Genomic DNA, 19,924 nt, shown 5'->3' on the forward strand with positions numbered 1-19,924 from the left:
AAGAGTTAAAAGAATTCAGGTTTATAATATTGTAAAATGGGAAGCACAATTACTGTATTTGCTGAAAGCAAAGCTAAAGAGAAGAGAGGAGCTAAAGAGTATGAGGCAAAATTACAACATTTGTTCAGGTTTCAGCAGATATTTAAAATTTCAAAGATCCATTCAGAATTAAAATTGATATAGGAATTCTGATATTGGTTATTTCATAAAGTTAAGCAGGCTCTTAACTTTTCCTCAGAAGTTAGCATGACTTCGTGATTTAACACATTTTTTAAAATTCTATTCTCTAAAATGTAATGAAGGATAATAAATATTTACATTTAATTGGGAAGGCTATTTTGGTAGGCAAAATAGACTTCCTTTGCCAAAGAATAATTATTATACTAACCTCATTTTCCATTCCTATTTAGGTCATGTATGGAATGTTGGTCTTTACATTAGTACTTCGATCTATTTATATTGTTACATGGTAAGTAGTTTGGATCATCTGTACTATGATTGAAGTATACTCAGACCTATGACAGTAAATCTATAGCCTAAATTGAAATAACACACAAAAGCTCACTTCAGTAGAGATGTTGGAAGAAAACTATAACCCAACACTTATTGTTATATTATAGGGAATACTGGGTCTTCAGACAAGTTGTTCATGGGCATCAAGTGAAAACTAGGGTTCCAAAATTAAAGACATGGGAAAATTAAAGGGAGCTGTCTATGATGGCCTTGTTTTGAATATTTATAAAGTTCATTAGATATTAGATACCTTAAAAATCCTACAGTTAAAACAAAATTGTTTTTGTCTTTCTTAAACCTACTTGACTAGAGATTTCCTTTTACATAGTACCTCCAAGGAAGGCTATTAATGTCACAAAGAATTAGTATTTCATGAAAGATTATTTGGGAAATGGGTATAATCTTTAGGCATTCATGAAAATTAAATAAGAAATAACATTCGTGAGATTACCTTAAATACGGTGTGGCCGCACAACAGGTGTTCAATAAATAAGTAGTATGATTTGTGGGTTTGTTCTTTTTTTTCCTTTTTTATTAAACTTTTAGTTTCTAGATAACTGTAGAAATGCATACATTTGTAAAAAAAAAAAAAATAGATCCCAGTATCCTTTACCACTCTCCTCCATTTGTAGCATCTTACAAAACTATAGTATGATATCAAAACCAAGGCTTGATATGAATACAGTCAAGATACAAAACATTTCCATCATCAGAAGGATGCCTGTGTTGCCCTTTTATAACCACACCTACTTCCCTCCTGCCCCACCTCACTCCTCACGCCCTATCCTTAACCCCTGGTGATCACTTAATCTGTTCTGCATTTCTGTTTTTGTCATTTCAAGAATGTTATATAAATGGAATCATATATATAACCTTTGAGATTGGCTTTTTGAACTCAGCATAATTATCTGGCGATTAATCCAAGTTGTTGAGTGTGTCAATAATTCATTCCTTTCTATTGCTGAGTAGTATTCCATGGCATAGATGTACCACAGTTTAACCATTCACCTGTTGAGTAACATCTGGATTGTTTCCAGTTTTGGGCAATCATGAATAAAGCTGCTATGAACAATTGTAATGCAGGTTTTTATGTGAACACAAGTTTTCGCTTCTGGAATAAATTTCTGGAATAAATGCCCACAGTGAAATTGCTAGGTTTTATAGTAATTTATGTTTAGTTTTTCTCAAAACTGCTGAATTGTTTTCCAGAGTAGCTCCACCATTTTTACATTCCCACCACCAATATATGTGTAATCCAGTTTCTCTGCATCCTCACCAGAATTTGGTAGTGTCACTATTTTTAATGAAGTTTTTAAAAATTTGCATTTCTCTAATGGCTAATCACATTGAACGTAACTTCCGTGTGCTTATTTGCCATATGTATATGTATTCTCCCTGATAGCAGAAATTTCTCCCTGGTAAAATTTCTTCTCATGTCTTTGCCTAGTTTCTTTTTTTATAAGAGATAATAAGGACACTTTCTATTGTTTTTACAGTTGAGTTGTGAGATTCTAATTCTTTATTAAATACGTGATTTGTGAATTCTTTCTCCCAGTCTATAACTTTTCATCCTCTCTTTCAATGAGCAAACATTCTTCATTTCAGTGAGGTCAAATTTATCAGTTTTATGGATTGTGTTTTTGGTGTCAAGTCTAAGAACTCTGTACCCACCTATAGATGCCAAAGATTTGTTCCTATGTTTTTTTTCTAAAAGATTGTATAGTTTTACATTTTACATTTAAGTCTGTGGTTTATTTTCAGTTCATTTTGTATAAGATCTGAGGCATAGGGCGAGGTTCTATTTTTTACATGTGGATGTCCAACTGTTCAAAGACCCATTAGTTGAAAAGACTGTCCTTTCTCCATTGAATTGCTTTTGCACTTTTGTCAAAAATTACTTGGGTAGATTTGTGTATGCCTATTTTAGGGATCTCGGTTATGTTCCATTGATTGATGTGTCTCCCCTCCAACAATACCACACAGTCTTCATTACTGTGGCTGTATAAGTCTTCAAATCATACAGACTGATTCCTGCCACTTCATTCTTCTTTTTCAAAATTACTCTAGCTATTTAGGTTCTTTGCCTTTCTATCTAAAGTTTAGAATAATATTGTCTAAATTTAAAATCATGTTGAGATGTTAGGAATTATGGGAATTACATGAAATATGCATATCAATTTGCAGAGTTGACATCTTTACTATGTTGAGTCTCTTGATTTATTTAGATCTTTAATTTCTTTCATCAGTATTTTATAGTTTTCAATTTTTTAAGCAGTTGTGATATTGTATTTTTAAATTTTAGTGTCCACATGTTCATTGCTATTATATAGATACACAATTGATTATCTTTTATTCTGCCACCTTGTTGAAGTCAGTTCTAGGATAGTTTTTTTTGTAGATTGCTTTGTTTTGTTTTGTTTTTTGGTTTTTTTTGAGACGGAGTCTTGCACTCTCCCAGGCTGGAGCGCAATGGCACGATCTCGGCTCACTGCAGCCTCCGCCTCTCAGATTCAAGTGATTGATTCTCCTGCCTCTGCCTCCCGAGTAGCTGGGATTACAGGTGCCCACCACCATGCCCAGCTAATTTTTCTGTATTTTTACTAGAGACGGGGTTTCACTATGTTGGCTAGGCTGGTTTCAAACTCCTGACTTCATGATCTGCCCACCTTGCCTCCCATAGTGTTGGGATTACAGGCGTGAGCTACTGCACCCGGCCCTGTAGATTTGTTTTTAAGATTTGCTGCAAATAGAAATAGTGTATATCCTCATTCTTGATGTGTGTGCTTTTTAGTTCCTTTTTGCCTTATTGCCCTGACTAGAACTTCCAAGACTATGTTAAGAGTGGTGACAGCAGATCTCCTTGCCTTGTTCCCAATTTTAGGGGAAAAGCATTTAACCTTTCATCATTAAGTTAAATGTTAGCTATATGTTTTTTATAGATGTTCTTTATTAGGTTGAGGAATTTGCCCTCTATACTGGTTTGATAGGGCTACCATAAAATACCATTAGATTGGGTGGCTTAACCAACAAACTTATTTTCTTACAGTTCTGGAGGCTACAAGTCTGAGACTAGGGTGTCAGCAGGTTTGGTTTCTTCTGACACTCCTCTCTTTGGCATGCAATTGGCCACAGAGAGAACATAGAGAGAAGGTGGTCATTTGGTCTTTTCTCTGTGCATGCCTGTGTCTGATTTCTGTCTCTGTGTGTGTCCTAATCTCCTTTTCTGATAAAGGACACCAGTTATATTGGATTAGGGCCTACCCTAATGACCCCATTTTAATTTAATTATCTCTTTAAAGAACCTAGCTCTAAATAGTCACATTCTAAATTACAGGGGGTTAGGACTTTAACATATGAATTTCAGAGGAGACACACTATATCCTCTATTCTTTATTTTTATCATAATTTTCATTATCATAAATGGACCTATAATACACTCTATTACTAATTTTCTTTATCATGAATGGGTATTGGATTTTGTCAAACACTTTTTCAGTATCAATTGATTTTATCACACTGTTTTATTCTGTAGTCTGTTAATAAGGTGGATTATGTTAATTGATTTGGGAATATTGATCCAGCCTTGTATCCTGGGATAAACCTTACTTAGTTATACTATGTAATTCTTTTTATATATTCTGAATTCTTCACTTGTTAGTATTTTGTTAAGGATTTTTGTATCTGTATTCATGAAGGATATTGGTTTGTAGTTTTTATTTATTTATTTATTTATTTTTTTTTTTTTTTTTTTGAGACGGAGTCTCGCTCTGCCGCCCAGGCTGGAGTGCAATGGCTGGATCTCGGCTCACTGCAAGCTCCGCCTCTCGGGTTTACGCCATTCTCCTGCCTCAGCCTCCCGAGTAGCTGGGACTACAGGCACCCGCCACCTCGCCCGGCTAATTTTTTGTATTTTTAGTAGAGACGGGGTTTCACCGTGGTCTCGATCTCCTGACCTTGTGATCCGCCCGCCTCGGCCTCCCAAAGTGCTGGGATTACAGGCGTGAGCCACCGCGCCTGGCGTAGTTTTTATTTTTTGTCCTGTCTTTTTCTGGTTTTGGCATCAGGATACTAAACATTTCATTAAATGAATTGAGAAATGTTGCTCCCTTCTATTTTCTGTAATAAATTGTGTAGAATTAGTGTTAATTCTTCTTTCAATGTTTGGTAGAACTCTCTAGTGAAACTATCTGGGCCTAGAGATCTGTTTTTTGGGGCATTTTTAAATTACACATTTTAAAAATAAAGGAAATTCTGACACCTGTTACAACAGGGATGCACCTATAAGACACTAGGCTAAGTGAAATAAGTCAGTCACAAGAGGACAGATACTACATGAGTCCACTTATACGAGGTTCCTAGAGTAATCAACTTCATAGAGACACACATAAAATGGTGGTCGGGGCCTGGTGGGGAGTAGGATAAGGGGGATCCCTGGGGAAGGCATTGGAGAGTTATTGTTTTGTGGGTACCAAGTGCAGTTTGGGAAGATGGAAAAAGTTCTGGAGACAGACAGTGGTAAGGGTGGCACAACAATGTGAATGTACTTAATGCTACAGACCTATATACTTTATTTATTTATTTTTTTATTATTATTATACTTTTAAGTTCTAGGGTACATGTGCATAACGTGCAGGTTTGTTACATATGTATACTTGTGCCATGTTGCTGTGCTGCACCCATCAACTCGTCAGCACCCATCAACTCGTCATTTACATCAGGTATAACTCCCAATGCAATCCTTCCCCCCTCCCCCCTCCCCATGATAGGCCCCAGTGTGTGATGTTCCCCTTCCCGAGTCCAAGTGATCTCATTGTTCAGTTCCCACCTATGAGTGAGAACATGTGGTGTTTGGTTTTCTGTTCTTGTGATAGTTTGCTAAGAATGATGGTTTCCAGCTGCATCCATGTCCCTACAAAGGACACAAACTCATCCTTTTTTATGGCTGCATAGTATTCCATGGTGTATATGTGCCACATTTTCTTAATCCAGTCTGTCACTGATAGACATTTGGGTCGATTCCAAGTCTTTGCTATTGTGAATAGTGCCGCAATAAACATATGTGTGCATGTGTCTTTATAGCAGCATGATTTATAATCCTTTGGGTATATACCCAGTAATGGGATGGCTGGGTCATATGGTACATCTAGTTCTAGATCCTTGAGGAATCGCCATACTGTTTTCCATAATGGTTGAACTAGTTTACAATCCCACCAACAGTGTAAAAGTGTTCCTATTTCTCCATATCCTCTCCAGCACCTGTTGTTTCCTGACTTTTTAATGATCGCCATTCTAATTGGTGTGAGATGGTATCTCATTGTGGTTTTGATTTGCATTTCTCTGATGGCCAGTGATGATGAGCAGTTTTTCATGTGTCTGTTGGCTGTATGAATGTCTTCTTTTGAGAAATGTCTGTTCATATCCTTTGCCCACTTTTTGATGGGGTTGTTTGTTTTTTTCTTGTAAATTTGTTTGAGTTCTTTGTAGGTTCTGAATATTAGCCCTTTGTCAGATGAGTAGATTGCAAAAATTTTCTCCCATTCTGTAGGTTGCCTGTTCACTCTGATGGTAGTTTCTTTTGCTGTGCAGAAGCTCTTTAGTTTAATGAGATCCCATTTGTCAGTTTTGGCTTTTGCTGCCGTTGCTTTTGGTGTTTTAGACATGAAGTCTTTGCCCATGCCTATGTCCTGAATGGTACTACCTGGGTTTTCCTCTAGGGTTTTTATGGTATTAGGTCTAACATTTAAGTCTCTAATCCATCTTGAATTAATTTTCGTATAAGGAGTAAGGAAAGGATCCAGTTTCAGCTTTCTACTTATGGCTAGCCAATTTTCCCAGCACCATTTATTAAATAGGGAATCCTTTCCCCATTTCTTGTTTCTCTCAGGTTTGTCAAAGATCCGATGGCTGTAGATGTGTGGTATTATTTCTGAGGACTCTGTTCTGTTCCATTGGTCTATATCTCTGTTTTGGCACCAGTACCATGCTGTTTTGGTTACTGTAGCCTTGTAGTATAGTTTGAAGTCAGGTAGCGTGATGCCTCCAGCTTTGTTCTTTTGACTTAGGATTGTCTTGGAGATGCAGGCTCTTTTTTGGTTCCATATGAACTTTAAAGCAGTTTTTTCCAATTCTGTGAAGAAACTCATTGGTAGCTTGATGGGCATGGCATTGAATCTATAAATAACCTTGGGCAGTATGGCCATTTTCAAACTTTTTAACTCTTTTAAAGTATATAGGTCTCAATATCGTGAGACCTATATACTTTAAAAGAGTTAAAAAGTTAAACTTTATGAATACTTTAACATAATAAAATTTTTACGTTAAACATATGCAGAAAAATAAAATTACAGGTTCAGCTTCTTTAATAGTCATGCAGTTATTCACTTTTTTCTTTTTTCTTCCACTCTTGTTGAAGACATGCAGCTATTCAAATGATTGGTTTTATGTTGGGTGAATTGTTCGTTTCTTGAGTCATTGGTTCATTTCATCTAAGTCATTAAAATTTATGTGTGTAGAATTGGTTATAATATTCCCTTGTTTTCCTCTTTATGTTGAGAGGGCTTGTAGTGATAATCTGCTTCATTCCTAATATTGGTAATGTGTTAGGCTTCTCTCTCTCTTTTTTGGTCAGCCTTGCTAGAAGTGTCTCAAAGTTTATTGATCTTTTTAAAAACCAGACTTTTGTTTGATTGATTTTCTCCATTTTTCATTTTTCAGTTTCATTGATTTCTGTTCTTTATGTTTTCTTTGTTTTGCTTGTTGTGGGTTTATTTTTATTTCTTTTTCAAGGTTCTTGAGATGGAAGCTTAGATTTTTATTTCAGACCTTCCTATTTCTTAATGAGCATTTAGTGCTATAAATTTTCCTCTCAGCAGGACAATGCTAAAGCATTGCTTTAGCAGTGTTCCACAGCTTTTTGTATGTTGTATTTCATTTTTATTCAGTTCAATGTATTTTTTAAAATTTCTCTTGAGACTTCCTCTTTGACCCATGGATTATTTAGGCTATGTTGTTTCACATTCAAGTGTTTGGAGATTTTCCTGTTGTCATTCTTGATTTCTTGTTTGATTTCATTGTGGTCAGAGAACACACGCCACATGATTTCATTTTTCTTAAATTTATTGAGGTTTGTATTATGGATCAGGTTATACCAAGGATATTTACACCAAGGATATCTTGGCATATGTTCCATATTTGTTTGAAAAGAATATGTATTCTGCTATTGTTTCATAAAATCTTCTACATATGTCAATTAGATCCTGTTGGTTGATGGTTGTGTCAGTGTTCCCCATGACTACCCTCAGGTCTGATGATTCACTAGGATTCACAGAACTCAGAAAGCTGTTACACTCGTGGTTAAGGTTTGTTACCTAAAGGTCAAACTGATAGAGCATGGCCCAAGACCCCAGGCAAATAAAAATAGGTGTTTCCTATAAAGCACGTTAGTTGCATAAACTATCTGGCATGGCCCAAAGTGTCAACTATACAAAGACACTCTTATTGGGCAGGATTTTCTAAGGTCTCAGAAGTTATCTCCCAGAAGCCAGTCAAGAGCCAGTCCTTTCTTTGAAATGTGCAGTGTTTGTGCTCCAAGCCCAACGAGTTAGCTATTTAATGCTCAATGGTGTTTTTTAGTTCTTCTATATCATTGTTGATTCTCTAGTTGTTCTATCAGTTGATGACAGAAAAATATTGAAGTCTCCAAACATGATTTTGGATTTGACTATTTCTCCTTCATCAGTTTTTGCTTCACACATTTTGCAGGTCTATTGTTTGATGCACAGACATTTAGAATTGCTATATCTTCTTGGTGGATTGGCTTTTTTGTCATTACGTAATGTTCCTCTGTGACTCTGGTAATTTTCTTTGCGCTGAAGTCTAATTTATCTGTTTAATATATCCATATTAGCATAGCATTCTTTTGATTAATGTTTGTGTGGCATATCTTTTTTCATCCTTTTAGTTTCAACCTGATCATATTGTTATATTTGAAATGCATTTCCTTTAGACATTATATAGTTGAATTAGTTGAGTCATGTTTTTAATCCACTCTTCCAATTTCTTTTAATTGGTGTATTTAGATCATTTATATTAATGTAATTATTAATATATTAGAACTTAACTGCCATTTTATTTTTTGTTTTCTATTTGTTCTCTCTGGTTTTTTGCTTTTGTATGCTTTTTCCTGCCTATGAGTTACTTAAACTTTTTCTTTATAATTCCATGTTAGTGTGTCTATAGTGCTTATGTTTCTCTTTGTATTGCTTTTTTAGTGGCTGCTCTCAGTGTTACTTTATATATACATACCCTATCAGAGTCTAATGTTAATCAGCATTTTACCAGTTCCAGTGAAGTACAGAAAACTTACCTCCCTTTCATGTGTCTGTATTCATTTCCTAGCGCCACCATGAAAAAGTACCACATAGGTGGCTTTAAACAACTCAAATTTATCGTATCACAGTTCTAGAGGCTAGAAGTCCCAGATGAAAATGTCTCAGGGCCATGCTCCCTCTGAGACCAGTTGGGAAACTTCTCTTCCTAGCTTCTAGTAGTTTGATAGCAAGCTTTGGCATTCCTTGACTTATAGCTGCATCACTCCAGTCTTTGCCTTTGTCACATGGCATTCTTCCCATGTCTCTGTGTCTTCAGATAGCTATCTTCTTATAAGGACACCAGTCATATTGGAGTAGGGCCCACCCTACTCTAATATAAACCCATCTTAAATAATTATATCTGCAAGGATTTTATTTCCAAATTAGGTAACATTCTAAAGTACTAGAGTTATGACGTCAACATACCTTTTTTAGAGGTGGAAAATTCAACTCATAAGAATGCCTTTAGCCTGACCCACTTAAAATATAATTGGTATATAATATATATATGTATATTATATATATATATATATTTTTTTTTTTTTTTTGAGCCAGAGTTTCACTCTTGTTGCCCAGGCTGGAGTGCAGTGGCGCGATCTTGGCTCACTGCAACCTCCACCTCCCGGGTTCAAGCAATTCTCCTGCCTCAGCCTCACAAGTAGCTGGGATTACAGCGCCTGCCACCATGCCTGGCTAATTTTTATATTTTTAGTAGAGACAAGGTTTCACCATGTTGGCCAGGCTGGTCTCAAACTCCTGACCTCAGGTGAGCCACCGCGCCCGGCTGTCTTTAATATTTTGTCTCCATGCATTTAGGACCATATCAGACAGTGTTATGATTTTTGCCTTAATCATAATACATAGTTTAGAAAACTTGAGAAGGAAAATGTGTTGTGTCCTCCCACATTTATATTCATTTCCATTGCTCTTTCTTCCTTCCTGATGTTCCATGATCCCTTTTTTCATCATTTCCTTTCTGTTTAGAGAACTTCCTTTAGCCATTTTTTAGGGTAGGTCTCCTGGAAATATAGTCTCTTAGGTTTCCTTCACCTAAGAATATCTTGATATTTATTTTGTTCCTAAAAGATGTATTTACTATATATAAAATTCTAGGTTGACAATTATTTTCTTGCAGAACTTGAAAAATGTCATGCCACTTCCTCTGCCCTTCATATTTTTTTAATGTAAAATTCTTTATCATTTGAATTGTTTTCCACCATAGGTAAGATGTTGTTTGTCTCTCACTACTTCAAGATTTTCCTGTGTCTTTAGTTTTCAGAAGTTTGGCTATAGTTTGTCTTAATGTGAATTTCTTTGGGTTTAACATGTTTGAGCAGGGCTCATGCCTGTAATCCCAGGTACTTAGGAGGTTGAGGTGGGAGGATTGCCACTGCTTTGTCTGAGAGGGGAAATATTGCTTTATTATTTCTCACCATCTGGTTTCCACTGACACCCAAGTGGTGTGGCTATGGTATTTCTGGCCAGTGGTGAAAATTCTGACTCTCCAGTAGGTCTCTGACACTACCCCAGCAGGAAGGGAAAACAGTGTCTCATCATTGCCACAGGAAGATAGATATCCAAGCTCCTCACATGGTCTCTAAGGGAATGAGGAACTAATTACTGTGGGTGGGGATGAGAGTCCCAAGCCCTCACTACTTGGCCTTCTTAACCTGGCATGAGGTTGAAGCACCTTCTAATACCCTGAGGAGGATGGAAGTCTAGGCTCCCCATTCAGCCTTTGTGGCATGAGTGGGGAATCTATTGCATGGCAGGGTGACTATAATGTATTATATATTTCAAAATAGCTGAGATAGCAAATTTCAAATTTCTCACCACAAAAAAATAAGTGATGGGTGTGTTAATTAGCTTGATTTAATCATTCCACATTGTATACATATGTCAAAACATCACATTGCACTCCACAAATGTATATAATTATGCTTTATCAATTTAAAATAATATTAATTTTTTAAAAAGAAAACACATGGAACTCACCACTGTATCATTTCTCAGGTCCCAAAGTCCCTAGTTAATCTGCTTTTTCTCAGCACCTTTCAGGGTCTTCTTATGTCTGTCTTATATATAATGCCCAGCATTTTTAGTTTTACTTAGTGGAATGAATATGAAAAAGTATATCCACTTCATCTTCCCAGGAGCCCAAGTCCCAGTTTATTCTGTTTTTAATTTAGGTCCCTTAGGCAAATATAAAGAAGCATAAAATACAGTCCTTGACTTAAATCAAGTCTGATAGACAGGGTACCAATACTTTTAGAAATACAAATGACAGACCTTTAAAAAGCACTTAACAGTGGCAATCCTATGAAATAAAAGCAACTTTCTTCCATCTGTCTTGCACAGCTTCTTTCCTGTATGTCCATTTGTTGATCATTTCATTTAGCACTGGTCATTGTTTCCTTATCTGTCTGCTCAACTAGACTGTGAGCTTCTTAAAGTCTTAGTTATCTTGGTAATCCCTGGATCCCAGGATAGTGCTTATCCATAAATGTTTTTTAAAATCAAACTGAAACTCTTAAAACTTTTGTTACTTTTAATTTGTCTGATGAAACATCTGAAAATTCCTCCTGTAACAAAACACCTAGAAATTCTAGATATAATATAACAAACATCCGTTTAATGCCCAGATGAGTTCAAAAGAACATAAAATTCCAGGCTGGACATGATGACTAATGCCTATAATTCCAGCACTTAGGGAGGCCAAGGCAGGAAGATGACTTGAGCCCAGGAGTTTGATACCAGGCTGGGCAATAATAGGGAGACCTAGTCTATACAAAAAGAAATTTAAAAATTAGTCAGGTGTGGTGATGCATGCCTATAGTCCTAGCTATTTGGGAGGCTGAGATGGGAGAATCACTTGAGCCCAGGACATTGAGGCTGCACTGAGCCATGATTGTACCACTGCACACCAGCCTGAGCAACAGAGAAAGACTCTGTCTCAAGATAATAACAATCCAAAGCATTTGTATTAGGCCATTACTGCATTGCTATAAAGAAATACTAGAGACTAGGTAACTTATAAAGAAAAGAAGTTTAATTGGCTGACAGTTCCTTAGGCTTTACAGAAAGCATGTTGTGGCATCTGCTTGGCTTCTGGGGAGGCTTCAGGAAGCTTACAATCATGGCAGAAGGCAAAGGGGAGCAGACATGCCACATGGCAAAAGCAGGAACAAGAGAAGAGTAGGGGAGGTGCCGTACACTTTAAACAATCGTATCTCTTGAGAACTCACTCACTACCACAAGAACAGAATTAAGCCATGAGAGAGCGCCCCCATGACTCAAACACCTCCCACCAGGCCCCCACTTGGAACACTGGGAATTACATCTCAACATGAGGTCTGGAGGGGGCATCAGATCCAAAGAAGGAGCTGCAAACTACAGTGACAAATGAGTACTTAGATCATGGTCAACTGGCCAGGCACAGTGGCTCACACATGTAATCCTAATACTTAGGGAGACTACAGTGGGAGGACTGCTTGAGCCCAGGCATTCAAGACCAGCCTGGCAAAGAAGTAAGAACCCACTTCTACAAAAAAAAATTAATAAATTAGGTAGGTATGGTGGCACATACCTTTAGTCCCAGCTACTCAGCAGGCTGAGGCAGGAGGATTGATTGAGCCCAGGGAGTCAAGGCTGCAGTGAGTCATTATCACACCACTGCACTCCAGCCTGGGCAACAGAGTGAGACCCTGTCGCAAAAAAGAGAGAGAGAACGAGATTGTGGTAAACTTCAAGGCATTTGAAGATACCACAAAACCAGAGCCTTAGGTTTGAATAGCCACAAAACAGAAGGCAGTTTTTGGTATGTTTCAGACTGGCAATTGGAACTATTTATTTCCTCATCACCATACACACACATACACAAATAAAGCCAGGACCATTAAAGAGGTATATTGTCAGTGAAGGGCTGGGCTAGAAAAAATTTGCTCTCTAACAGAAAGAATTGACAAGGCAACTTGTCTTTCAGCCTCAGTTTTAGGTAGGAAAAATGACTCCTCCCCTAAGAATTTGTAAAGAAATGTATTCTTAATGGAGGCCCCTCTGGATTTCTGTAGATGGAGATCAAACGTGTACATAATAATTCTAAAACCATGGGAAGGAATAAGCCACCATAAACAAAAGTCAGGAAAAACAAATAACCTCCCTCAAATCAGATGCTGAAATACAAAGTAACAATTTAGAAAATATTTAATAAAATAAAAGAGAAATCGAAAATGAGACCAAGGCACAGGAGATTATCAAAAATGAAAATCAAGATATGAAAGAGAATCAAAGAACTTCTGACCTTAAAAATAAAATCGGCCAGGCGCGGTGGCTCACGCCTTTAATCCCAACACTTTGGGAGGCCAAGGCAGGCAGATCACTTGAGGTCAGGAGTTCGAGACCAGCCTGGCCAACATGGTGAAACCCCATCTGTACTAAAATTGCAAATATTAGCCAGGCTTGGTGGTGGGTGCCTGTAATCCCAGCTACTTGGGAGGCTGAGGCAGGAGAATCACTTGAGCCCAGGAGGTGGAGGTTGCAGTAAGCCAAGATCGCGCCACTGCACTCTAGCCTGGGCAATAGAATAAGACTCCGTCTCAAAAAAAGAAAAAAGAAAAGAAAAATAAAATAAAATCATCTAAATAAAAAAATGGATAAGTAAAAAATATACTAACACAGCTGAAGTTAGAATTAGTGAACTGGAAGATAACCTAAAGAAATAAGCCCGATAACATCACAGAGAAATGACATTTAATTGTATTTCCAAAATGAGAGAATAGCAAAAATGGGGAAAGAAGAGGTATTCAAAGAGATAACAGATGAGAATTCTCTAGAACTGACAAAGGACATGACTCCTTGGCTTCAAAAACAAGAAATTCCAAGCAAGACAAATAAATGAAAATCTTTCTCAGGTGTGGCAGATGTGATAGATTAGCATGGTTCCAGCCTCCTTCTAGTGTGCCTTCCAGTACTACAGATGCTAAAAGGTTAAAAGCTTTATTTCCCATATTTCCTTTGCAGGTAAGATTCCAAGTAACACTCAGGTTCTGCCAATCACATGTATTAACATGAGGCTTGAATTCAGAACCAGTTAAGTAAGGGAAGAGAAGTGGCAGTATGTAAAGAAGTGGTAGTATCCATTTACTGGTGTGGATCTAGGGTATGCATCATGACTGGTGCAAACAGGTCTGATGGCAGGTTCCTGATCTGTGAATTATACTAAGGTAGTTTGATGCTGGGGGCAGAAGTTGGTCCAGAGGCTTCCCAATTCTCTAGCTTCCTAATTGTGACAAAGAAAAAAGTTCCTTTGGCAAGATTTTTCTGTGGTAGTGTTCATCAGTCATTCCTGAAAAGCCTATGACTTGCTCATTCAGCATTTCTGTTGAAATTCAAAGTATTAAATTCTTTTCGGCTTACCATCTAGTTGTTACTAGTCTCTACAATTGAATCTTCATTGATACCTGTAGAAAAAGCATACTGAAGATGCTGAAATCCAAAGACAAAGATCTTAAAAGCATTCAAATATTAAAAAAAAAAAAAAAAAAAACACACATATTACCAACAAAGGAATAACTGTTGGTCTGCAGACTTACCAACAGCAATCATGGAAGCCAAAACACATATGGACTGTTATCTTTAAAGTACTGAGAGAAATTAACCATCAGCTTAGAATTCTATACTCAAATATCTTTCAAGAACAAGGGTAAGATAAAGACAATTTGAAACAAACAAAAATGGAGAGATTTTGCCAATACACCTCACTAAAATATTCTTTAAGAGATATTCTTGAGGCAGAAGAGCTGAGATGCAAGAAAGAACAATAGAGAAAAAATGATAAACCAGTGGGAATATTTGAACAAAATATTGTGACTGCTTAAAATAATGTGTCATTTGAAAAAATAAAAATATACAAAGTGGAACAAATGGACAAAATAACATGTATAATGGAAGAGGATAATCGAAGTTACATAGTTTCTACATCAAGAAACTTGTTATTTGGGAAGAGAATACATTCAGTGATTAGTTTTCATGTTTACATATGCATTTTTGGTAACCACTAAAAATGGTAATTGACTTTACAATATCTTTCAGAAACATGGAGGAGTAAATAAGATTCTAAAAACTGGATCCAAAAGGAAGTTAGACTAGAACTTTTAATAATCAACAAAAAGTTAAGGCATCACTTAAAACAAATGCATTCACTAGATTAGTAATAAGATTCAATTTACCAGAAAGAAATGGCAAATTCTAAACTTTTATGGAAATTTTTAAGCAAAAATTGACAGAATTTACAAAGATAAATAGACAATGCTCCATCATGCTGAAATACTTTAACACACTAACTCAGACAAAAAAATATATATAAATATGGATATAGATAAAATTTGAGTAACACAATAAGAAAATGATCTTATACTCTTAATATTTAAAATATGTAAACCTTTCTCAAGCATGCATAGAATAATTATTAATTCTACTCGATACTAGCTTTAGAGCAAGGTTCGACAAACTTTAAAGCAGTAGTCCCCAACCATTTTGGCATCAGGGACCAGTTTCATTATAGACAATTCTTCCACGGATTGGGGTGGAAGGATGGTTTCGGGATGATTCAAGAGCATTATATTTATTGTGTACTTTATTTCTGTTATTATTACATTGTAATATGTAATGAAATAATTCTACAATTCAACATAATGTAGAATCAGTGGGAGTCCTGAGCTTGTTTTCCTGCAACTAGATGGTCCCATCTGAGGGTGATGGGAGATAGTGACAGATCATCAGGCATTAGATTCTCATAAGGAATGTACAACCTAGATCCCTTGCATGTGCAATTCATGATAAGGTTCATGCTCCTATGAGAATCTAATGTCACCATTGATCTGACAGGAGGCAGAGCGCAGGCAATAATGCTCATTCCCCCCATTCACCTTTCTGTGCAGCCTGGTTCTTAACAGGCCACAGACCAATATTGGTCCATGGCCCGGGGGTTGGGGACCCCTGCTTTAAGGAATTGATATCATTGGCCAGACACGGTGGCTCACCCCTATATATAATCCCAGCACTTTGGGAGGCTGAGGATCACTTGAGGTCAGGAGTTTGAGACCAGCCTGGCCAACATGGTGAAACCCCATCTCTACTAAAAATACAAAAATTAGCCAGGCATGGTGGTAGGTGCCTGTAATCCCAGCTACTCAGGAGGCTGAGGCAGGAGAATCACTTGAACCCGGGAGGCAGAGGTTATAGTGAGCTGAGATCGCACCACTGCACTCCAACCTGGGCAGCAGAAAAAGACTCAGTCTCAAAAAAAAAAAAAAAAAAAAAAAAAAACTGGTATCATGCACAGGTGTTCTCTGACTACAGTGTAATTAATTTAAGCAAAACAAACAATTAGTCAAAATGTGGTTTTGGAAACCTAAAACCACATGTCTAAATACTCATGAGTAAAAAAAGAAATCATAATGGAAATTTTAAAATACTTAGAATGGAATCATAATGAAAATTCTACAAATCTAAGTAGGATATAGGTAAAATGTTTTTTTGAGGGAAATGTATAACATTAGATGTCTACCTTACAAATAGGCTGAAAAATAATGAACTAAGCATTCAATTTCAAGAATTAGAAAACAAAGCTCGCTTTGGCAGCACATATACTAAAATTGGAACAATACAGAGATTAGCATCACCCCTTTAAAAAAAATGTTTTTTAAGAATTAGAAAACAGATCAATAGAGTATACCTGAAGGTAAATGAAGAATGGAAATAAAGGGCAGAAATTAATGAAAGATAAAACAGAAACACAATACTGAAGATCACTAGGTATCTAATTTTGCTCCCTTCTGAAACTCCACTAAAACTACAACAAAGGAATTTACTTGAAAGAAATAAGCCCGCAAGGAGGAGACTCAATAAAATGTTAGAAGCTGGAACATAGACAGACTACTACTAACTGCCTTAACAGGCCCAGGAAAGACAAATTCTGAGCCAGGAACCTTCAGTTTACATCACAGAATTTTCTCAAGTATTGGGCATTAGCAGTAACAGGAGGTTTGGAAAAGGAGATAGAAGAGAGATCTAAAATGAGAATTGGTTAAAAGCAGATCCCCTCATCCATTTCATAGCAATGAGTAATTACAGAAGTCTGAAGATTTATTCTCTGGAAAGGGTAAACAATGTGTCTACACTAAATTTTGCCAGGCACAATTGAGTATATGAATAGCATACTGAAATCAGGGAAACTGGGTGAGGTTATACTTTCTGAATGTTGACTGCAAAGAACTCTAGGCAAAAAAAATGAAAGTCTTCTTTTAGGGAATATGGTCGACCTAAAAGACCTAAAAATACTGATATTGGGGGTTCCCTCAACAACTGTCCCAGCAAAATAGCCCTATAGTGACGGTTACTAGTCCAAAGACCTCAACCACATGCTTAGGGCTTTTATGATCACCTTTTTAGTCTCCCTTTTTAGATTATTAAAAATGAGACGACAGTGTCACACATGATGAATGAATCCAATATGAAAGATGGAGGCCAAAACAAATAATAAGGGAAGGAGGAACCAACTTATGCAGAAGTAATAAAGCTTCAAAAATAATAAATATTAATTCATTAATATTCCTAGCAATATACCATGCCTATGAATCAAAAGTAGGATGGTATTTTTTTTAATGAACATTCAGAGAATTTAAAAAATCTTAAAAATTAAAAATATGAGCCAAGTGTAATCCCAACTCTTTGGGAGGCCAAGGTGGGAGGATCATTTGAGGCCAGGAGTTTGAGACCAGCAGGCAACATTGTGAGACCCTGTCTCTACCAGAAATAATAATAATAATAACTAGTTTGGCATGGTGGCACGCTCTTGAGGTCCTAATTACTCGAGAGGCTGAGGTGGGAGGATTACTTGAGCCCTGGAGTTTGATGTTACAGTGAGCTATGATCGCACTACTGCACTCTAGCCTGGGCAACAAAGCAAGACTTTCTGTCTAATTAAAAAAAAAAAAAAAATATATATATATATATATATATAAAATGAAAAGCTGAAGTATTTAAAAGATACAGTTAAAGAAGACACTCTGAGTATAGGACAAAAAAAAAAGAAAAAGAAATGGCAGATAGAATAGATTCAATAGAAATATTACTGAATAATGTTGAGCCAGAATAGAAGAACCAACATCAAAAAGGAGACAGAGGCAGAGAACAGAGAAAATGGAAGAGAAGCAATTACCAAAATAATTCAAGAAAACATTATATAATTGATAGGCATGAGTTATTAGACTGAAAGAGCTCACTGGATACCCAGCACAATGAATAGAAATAGACCTATGGCAGTTTCAGAGTTCCAGAACAAGGAAGGATTCCAGAAAGTATATAAGTTGAGAGGCAGGAATATATACAAAGGATCAGGAATCAAAATGGCTTTGGGCTTGCCAAAGCAACATTGGAACTAGGAGACCAATGCCTTCAAATTTCTAAAGGAAAATTATTTCTAAGCTAGAATTCTACAGGCAGCCAAACTATCAGTAAAATACAGAGAAAAATATATTTTCATACATTCCAAGATCTCAAAAAAACTTACATCCCATTAAATACTGCTCAAGAACCTACTGAAAGATGTGCTTCACCAAAATGAGAGTACTACAAAAAGGAGGAGTGCATGGGATACAAGACAGGAGATCCAAGGAAAGAGGGAGGTGAAGGCAGTTCCTAAGGTGCAGGTGATGGAAAGGGATTTCTCAGATGACAGCTGTATGCTAGACAGGCAGGCAGTCCAGAATAAAGCAGTGTGATAGAGAAAGATAGAGAGAGACATATATTGAGTGCCTTCTGTATTCTACACTCTTGCACCTGATACTATATGGGTAGTAAGTCCCCTTAGTCTTTCATGGACCATGTACTGATGTTCTTGCTCTCCCCTTCCCGCCCTGCTACCTGGATAACCAAAGACATTCATTTTACCCCACAGAAGAGTTTTGCTTTGAATTGCCCCTGAGAGCTGAAGATTGGCCATGGTAAGTAAGTTTAGAAGAAGAAAACAGAGAGCACCCTACCCCCACTGATCATATTCCTGCCATATTTCAGTACCTGGCCCACACTGCCAGAAGCCTTCACTGTGTTGAGGCTTATGTTTCTTAGGACTCATTCTTGCCCTCCCCAAATGGGGGCTATGATAAACTCTGAAAAATTGAAGCCAGACTGTGACTCTTTTAAGCTCATCTTCTCTTGAGAACCTTCATCAAACAGTGGTAATAATGCCTTTTCCATACATTGCCAGGTTTGTGCTTTCCTGATCGTTTTTAAACTAATTACCTTTTACATTCACTTATATGCCAATACACAGTTAAGTAAAACAAAATTGAAAAATGTATTATTGCCATTCACCATATTTAAAAAATAAAGGACAAAGGCAGACCAGTCTTTAGAAAATTAAAATTAAAAATTAAAAGGAAAATTACATACCAAGATTTAGACTAAAGCATTCTGTAAAATTCAACACCTATTTATGTTCAAAAACAAAACAAAACCCTTTACAAACTAGTAATAGAAGGGAACTTTCTTAACCTATAATTCTATAGCATATAAAACACCTAGTCATGACATGTATTTTTTTAATCCCTTTAAAAATCAAGAATAAAACTAGGATATATATTATAATTACTTCTATTCAACATTATACTGGTGGAAATCCTACCCAACATTTTACTTGCAAATGACATGATCATGTATAGAAAATATCACAGGACATGTACAAAAAAAGCTGTTAGAGGGCCGGGCGCAGTGGCTCACGCCTGTAATCCCAGCACTTTAGGAGGCTGAGGTGGGCGGATCACTAGGTCAAGAGATCGAGACCATCCTGGCCAACATGGTGAAACCCCGTCTCTACTAAAACTACAAAAATTAGCTGGGCGTGGTGGCACACGCCTGTAGTCCCAGATACTTGGGAGGCTGAGGCAGGAGAATCGCCTGAACCTGGGAGGTGGAGGTTGTAGTGAGCCAAGATTGAGCCACTGCACTCCAGCCTGGTGACAGAGCAAGACTCCATCTCAAAA

At 36.9% G+C, this 19,924-nt stretch overlaps 1 protein-coding gene across 3 annotated transcripts in view; it reads left to right on the forward strand.

Annotated features, from left to right (window-relative positions):
* The window catches only part of ACER3 (alkaline ceramidase 3), a 169,260-nt gene that overhangs the window by 134,712 nt on the left and 14,624 nt on the right, over positions 1 to 19,924 (forward strand). For all 3 annotated transcript variants that reach the window (XM_050759014.1, XM_050759015.1, XM_050759016.1), the window contains one exon: positions 411 to 469. In XM_050759014.1, coding sequence (XP_050614971.1) covers positions 411 to 469 — 59 coding nt within the window. The remainder of the gene's footprint in view (positions 1 to 410; positions 470 to 19,924) is intronic.

This window comes from Macaca thibetana, chromosome 14, assembly GCF_024542745.1.
Source record: "Macaca thibetana thibetana isolate TM-01 chromosome 14, ASM2454274v1, whole genome shotgun sequence".
Lineage (NCBI taxonomy): Eukaryota > Metazoa > Chordata > Mammalia > Primates > Cercopithecidae > Macaca > Macaca thibetana.